Source organism: Octopus bimaculoides, chromosome 4 (genome assembly GCF_001194135.2).
Source record: "Octopus bimaculoides isolate UCB-OBI-ISO-001 chromosome 4, ASM119413v2, whole genome shotgun sequence".
Taxonomy (NCBI): domain Eukaryota; kingdom Metazoa; phylum Mollusca; class Cephalopoda; order Octopoda; family Octopodidae; genus Octopus; species Octopus bimaculoides.
Window position 1 is genome coordinate 1,445,215 of NC_068984.1, and position 7,265 is coordinate 1,452,479.

The window sequence follows — 7,265 nt, forward strand, 5'->3', positions numbered from 1 at the left end:
TAATATGTTCGATCTTATTTCTCATTCTTGAATTTCGTTCACAATTTCTGTTTAATATATATATATGTATATATAAATTGGTTTAACTGGGACTTCAAGTTTCACCTTTAAGGACCTATTGACCTTGGTTAAATATGCTGTTAAAGGATTCCCAGTCAAATCAATATTATCAATACTATACTAAATGTATAGAGTCTCATCATCAGTAATATTTTGTTGTTTTTCAGTAAGCTGATCAACAAATAATACATACAATATATACATATAAATATATATATATACATATAGATAGATAGATAGATAGATAGATAGATAGATAGATAGATAGATAGATATGTATGTATGTAGATTACACTTATACTTACTTAATGACTGAGAGAAATAAAACTTAACCGTTGAGTCTTGTGGTTTGAGCCTCAATGAGGCATTGTACTCTATCAAAGAGTAAATAAAGTGCTGCACTTTACTCTAGATCACACTAACAAAACTAAGAGATTCTTGTCCTTGGGAAATGCAGAATTCCTAACAGAAAACCACTGAAGCAAATGTTTATGAAAATGTATATATCGTTGTGTAACAACATTTTGGCCGTCAAACACATACATACACATATGTATGTATGTATGTATGTATAGAAATGATAAAGATATAGATATTAAAATAGTTAAATATCTGGCTTATACGAGAAATATTTCTTTCCTTACATGTTACTGCTTGGTTATGAAGTGTTCATGCAAAAATAAAATAAATGCTATGGATTGACTGCTAAATTCCAAGTCAAGCACCATTGAGATGGTATACAGCCAGACAGTCTTCTAACAAACGTTTCTTTAGGCTGTTGTGTTCTTCAAATATTTACAGGCACAAAGTTATAGGTTCCAAATGTGAACCAAATAGGTGCAATTTAATCATTCAGTAACATTTCACTTGGTTGCTTTCTTCATTTATTTAGAGGCACTATATTGCAAACAAATTTCAGATGGGGAACAAGTCCAATCAACATTCTATTTATAGATGCATTATACCAAATATATTCTGTTTTTTTTTTTGGTCCCCATCCCCATTATTTGATATATTTCCATGGTAATGGCTTCAAAGACTCTGTAAATCCATTTATTTGCTGGAATTGTTAATCACTCAACCATGAAGGAGAATCGTTTTCTTCACATAATTCTAAACTTCTTAGTATTTTACATGGTGTCTGAATCAATTCGCATTTTTGAAATATACTCCAGATAAGAATCAATCAGACAAGATCCAATTAAATAATTGTACAAGAGATTCTGTGTATTTTATAGAATTAGAGTGCACAAGGGCCATTTTTCCTGATGTATTAATAAGTCCTAGATTGCAAACTGATACAGTTAAGTATTCTGTAGCCAATACACATTTTACAAATGACCACATCTTTGTTTGTAATGCTGTACCTATTGATATGCTTTGTAGAAGAGATGAAGAAGTCATGCTTCATCTCTGCTGAGATGAACTACAATAGCAGATGTTGATGAGAATAGTGAAGCAGTGTTTGTTTTGTGTTGCTATCAGCAAGGATTCCAGATAAGGACCAACCAATCATGATTCATTTAATCCAACATTTACATGGCCTACAACTGCTTCTGTGTCTTTTACACCTTGATATTTTTTGTATGGTTTGGTCCTTACCTTCATAAACTCTTCTTTGGATAACACATGGATGCCTGTTGCAGTTAGCAATTTCCCATGTCGTGTTTTCAGATGTCTTTTATATGTGTTACGGGTTTTGAATTTTTGAGGACAGTCTTTGCATTCAAAAGGAGTTTCCCCTGTATGCCGCCGTAGGTGTTCCTTGATGAAAGAAAAGTAAAAAAAAAAAACAAATGAAAAATTTGTTCTTTATGTTCATGATTATAGGGTTTACACAGTATTCAATTGGAAACTAAATATTGAGGGAATCAACAATTTGATCCTCCTGCTAACACAAAAATCCCAGTAATCACTCAAAGGGGTAGCAAGAAAAGAAACAGTTTTTGTTTTGTGATCAAAGACAGTTAAATTCAATTTGCTTGAATCATGAAACTTAAAGAGTGACAAACAGCAATTCCATATACAGATTTGTAAAATAGCCCACTTTCAAATGTCCTGCCAAAGCTATCATATTTGAATGCTTATAAGCTGCATTTTGTATTTTTTTAAAATATCACCAAAAAATCATTTCTATGTGAAGCTGGGCCTACATTATGTGCTTTAATGCACCAATAAACTTTTGTTTCTGACTATGTACTGCTGAAATAGGTGGGAGGTGCCTAATATGCCTGTGCATCTTTCATGCCATCCAATACAGTATATCTTTTTATCAAACATAGAAAACCAAATATAAAACCATTGTTATTCCACACATACACCCACACCTAAACTAGTAGATATATATTTAAATCTATTTCATCAATAAAATATAAGCCATAAAAGGCAGGTTGTCTTTGTATTGGTTATGATTTGAATAAGAGAACAAACTCCTTTCGACTGTATTTTATCTGATTAGAAAAAGGAGACAACAATGAAAAGAGGTGGCACAGCATTAGCAAAGCAAACAGAGTCCACGCTTCATACCCAGAAGCTCTCATACTAATTATAATCACAGCTTAGTCTGAAAAACTCACTTGTCAAAATTCAGACCCGAATATTTGCAAAATTTATCTTTAGTAACCAATCTTTACATTCCTCCGTGAACAGACCAAAATAATCCTTCACCTCTCAAATCCAACCACTATTTTAATCTCTAACTCAGTTGGAGGTTTCTTTTTTAGTGTTATATATAAAGGCTGTCAATTTTTAGTGGAAGGCTATGAGAGGTTATGATGTTGTTCTATTAGCAGCATAAAATAACCAAACATCAAAGACAATTCCTAGCCACCAGTACCTTACCTACTGCTACTGTCTCAAAGACTATGAAATAGCTTCAACATGAGACCCCATCACATCTCTCGATAATAATCCCAAATGATACCTGCAAAGGTGTTGATTCTATTTTCTGCATCAAATAATGACACAACTTCATCTTAGAATACCAGCTTATATTGTATTTTAATTATAAAATCAAAACAATTTGTTAAATAGACCAAGGAGGATTTGTTCTGAGTCTCCCAGTCTATAGAAACATGATTACTAAATGCCTTACACACTACACATTGAACTTATGGAGTTTCTACCTACACATTTTCTACAGATTAAGCAGGGTCCTCTACCTGAAGGTATTTGCGATTTGTCCACTTTCCTACTTACTAAGACTTTGGTTTTGCTAGGTTAACTCTAAGGCCCTTCGATTTTAGACCTTCTTTCCATACCTGGAAATTCTTCTCTAGTTCTAGTAGTGATTCAGCTATAAGAGCAAGGTCATCAGTATAGACAAGCTCCAAGGGGCAGCTGTCTTGAATTCCTCTATTATTGCCTGGAGCACTACGTTGAACAAGAGGGGCTTTAGGATTGATCCTTAGTGAATCCCTACTTGTATCCTGAATTCTTCACTGTACTCATTGCCAACCCTCACCTTACTGCCAGAATCCCTGTACATGGCTTGTGCACCTCTCACCAACCACTCAACTATCCCTAGTTTCTGCATTGACCACCAGATAAGGGATCAGGGGACCCTGTCAAGGGCTTTGTCCATGTCAACAAAAGCCAGGTACAGAGGTTTGTCTTTGGCTCGGTATTTCTCCTGCAGCTGTCTTGCCAGAAATATAACATCAGTGGTGCTTCTCCCTGGCACAAAACCAAACTGCATCTCATCTCATCTAGCATTCGAAGATCATGCTTCACTACCTCATCCTATGTCTTCCTGTGCCTACCTCTACCACAGGTTCCTTCTACAGTTAGAGACCGGACTGAAATGATAATTTGCCAAAATAAGAATACCACATCACATGAAATCACTGTCAACCATCCTTTTTTATACAGCAACAGAATATAAACTCACAACTAATACATTTTTTACTTAACTATTACATCTTACAACAACAATAACATCAAAGCAACTGAAGTTACCTTAAAATGGCTCGGATGTCTAAATTTTCTCCCACAGTCTTTACATGTGAATCGACTTTGGTCATTATGAATTAGCATATGATAATTGAGACTGTGTTGTCTGGTAAATGATGTTCTGCATAGAAGGCACACAAAAGGTTTGATCCCTGAAAACAAGTGACCAGATAAAATAGAAAACATTAATTTCAGATCTTTAAAGAGAGATAAAGAATCATTTAATTTAAATTGTATCAAACAACCATCTCACATTTATATACAGTGTACAGCTTTAAAAACACCTGCTACAGTTTCATTACAAAATAATTACAATCATTAAAATTCACTTTATAAATGCTTATCAATGACATTTTATGCAGCTAAAATTAACAGTCAGCTTTAAAATAAATGATAAAAACTTTAAAACAATATGTTGATCCAGATTGTTATTAACAAGGAAACAATCAAAAGAGAGAACTGGGTCACACAAAACATTAAATTAAAAAGGCTTTTCAAAGAGCTGCACAAATGCAAATGAAACTATAAAGAACAACAGCTCATGATGTAAACTGGTAGAATAAGCCTTAGGCAAATAAAAGGGGAGTGAATCACATCCCGGAATCGAACAATGTGTTTGTTGTATACGAGATGGCTGCAACTACTAGACGGAAGAGACCTACTCACTTTCAACCGTCTAAAATTAACACTATTTGCACAAACTTTATTTGTAGAGTGGAGTGCTATCATGGCACAAATGTCATTCAATTTCTGCAGGTGATTCTCTTTGCTTTTACCCTCTTATTTTTATCCTTTATATCATGAGTGTATTATAGCAGCTGTTTCTAAAGACTCAAAGCTTCAAAGGAACTTAGTTGATCTGGTTGCAATGATGGCATATGAAGATCTTACTATTAAATGTGAATAAGGTCTGAGGTCAGAACAAAGATTAATATTAGATTAGTTCCCAGGCAAAATGCTTAGTGGTATTTCGTCTTTCTTTATTGTATTCTGAGTTCAAATTCCACCGAGGTCGACTTTGCCTTTTGTCCTTTCAGAGTTGGTAAATTAAGTACCAGTTGTGTACTGGGGTCGATCTAATCGACTGGCCCCCTCTCCAAAAATGTTGGGCCTTGTGCTTAGAGTAGAAAAGAACATTAGATTAATTCAAGGTGGTGAGCTGGCAGAATTGTTAGCACAGGAGAACAAGATGCTTTGCTCAAATTCCACTAAAGTTAATTTTGTCTTTCATCCTCTTGGAGTCGATACAAAATACCAGTTGAGCACAGAGGTCAATGTAATTGACCAGCCCCACCACACACACTCCCCCCAAAATTTCAGGCCATGGGCTTTGATTACTTCATTTCACTTACCAGCATGACTGCGATAGTGATACATTAGTGTTGCACTAGCTGTAAAAGTTTTATTTAAACAAATTTGGCAAGTAAGGGAAATTTTCTCATCTTTCTTTCGGGCTTTTAGTTCTCGGATGCAGTGTAAAGCAGTTTTCTGGAATAGAAGTGAAAAAGAAAAATAAAGGATTTTCATTTCAACAAATTCCTTTACCTTATTTCAAATGCCTCCATTCCCCTTACTTTAAAAAGAAAAGAAAAACAAAAACCTACAATTTCGACAACAGAATGTGAAGATCTAGATTTCTATCATTTGTCTTTCACTCTTCTATCTTTCAACTGAAACCAAATAAGAAAAACGACTCTGCACATGCTTCAACCAGCACCAGTTTCTACTCTCAAATCACTTTCTATTCTTTGCAAACGATACAAAGACCAATCAGAAAACCTTACTTACTCTCTCCAAATCATCAATGACATTTTCATTATCTTCACTTTTCCTTCCATTGGATTCTTCCAGGTTCCTTTCACCTTCACTAAATGATTCCTCTTCTTCAGGCACTTGGATTTTCCCCTTCTTTGCTAAAGCTGATTTTGGCATCGGTGGATAAGGTTCTGAATAACACAACATTACAATATATTGCCAACGGATCAATGTTACTTAAGTAGGATACATTTTGTCTTCGTTTTCCATAATTTGTTTTATCGATTAAAGGCTGACGTCATGACATTCACAGAAGAACTTCTGCACTGGACGTACTTAATGTGAAACAAATGCCAAAAAGTAGTCGTGCCTATCTATGTGTGCTTATATGTCTGAGTATAGAAAGGTTGGCGGGAGGGATGGGCAGAATTGTTATAGCACTCTTTAAGCTCTCAGTTCAAATCCCATTGAGGTTAATTTTGCCTGTCATCATTGTGGGGTCAATAAAACAAAATACGAGTTCAAAGTTATGGGTTGGAGCGAGAATTAGGACATTGGGCAAAATAGTTTGAAATATTTGTTCTGATTGTTTATGTTCCAAGTAGTGAGGCAAGTTATGACAAACTGGTCAGTAGCTTAGCTACAGTCATCATGGAAATGACATTTCAGGGAACATTCTCTGATAGAGCTTCATGTCTTCCTAGAAGACATTAATGAGATGGCAAAGCAAAAAGTAACTAACATGCATAAATATATACACCACATAGCCACACCTAGTTACTATTACACACATACATATATATATATATATTCTATAATATAAATTGGACATGGGCGATCATTGTATTCTTTCTTGTCTCGAGGTTCACAGCCAAACGGCTGGGCGGATTCGTGTGAAAAATGGCACACATGTGGAGACGGGTGCATAGATTGGAATGCGATTTGTAATTTTTTCCTAGCCCCCATAGTTACCGAGAAAATTGATTAAAACTTTTTCTAATGGAATTCCTTTGTTTGTTCCGCCATTAAAACAACCAGTTGCTCACACAGCCAGCATATACCACTTCGCTATCAACAAGGGGAGTACAGGATGACAGTCGGCTAAGACTTTCACTATGCTGTCTCTCTTCTTTCACCTCTTTGTGGGGTTAATAATCTTAATCTTTAGTTACAGTTTCTCATTCAAACTACATAACAGGCAGAATTGTCGGATTAAGACAGTAGGGTGTTTTGAGGGAGATTTGGCTGCTATTTCTACCAGGTCTAGCTACCATGTAGAGGTCTGAACTTAATTTTCATTCACATATTTGCATTTCAAAAATTTAACATAATCAACTATCGTAAAAATTTTATACAATGACCTCACATTTTCTATGTATGTGTGTGTACCTTAAAAGATGTCAATCATCATGACACACATCTTCACTCACTCACTCTATCTCTCTTTCTCTCTCACATACACACGCACACACACACGTCCATTTCATATATCTTCTTTC

The 7,265-nt window shown here is 35.1% G+C and overlaps 1 protein-coding gene across 1 annotated transcript in view; it reads right to left on the minus strand.

Annotated features, from left to right (window-relative positions):
* Nucleotides 1-321: 321 nt before the first annotated feature.
* LOC106869040 (uncharacterized) overlaps nucleotides 322-7,265 on the minus strand; it is a 19,241-nt gene continuing 12,297 nt past the window's right edge. The window contains exons 6-9 of the mRNA XM_014914544.2: nucleotides 5,800-5,957; nucleotides 5,364-5,499; nucleotides 4,018-4,163; nucleotides 322-1,824 (exon numbers count right to left, since the gene is read on the minus strand). Coding sequence (XP_014770030.1) covers nucleotides 1,573-1,824; nucleotides 4,018-4,163; nucleotides 5,364-5,499; nucleotides 5,800-5,957 — 692 coding nt within the window. The 3' untranslated portion in view covers nucleotides 322-1,572. The remainder of the gene's footprint in view (nucleotides 1,825-4,017; nucleotides 4,164-5,363; nucleotides 5,500-5,799; nucleotides 5,958-7,265) is intronic.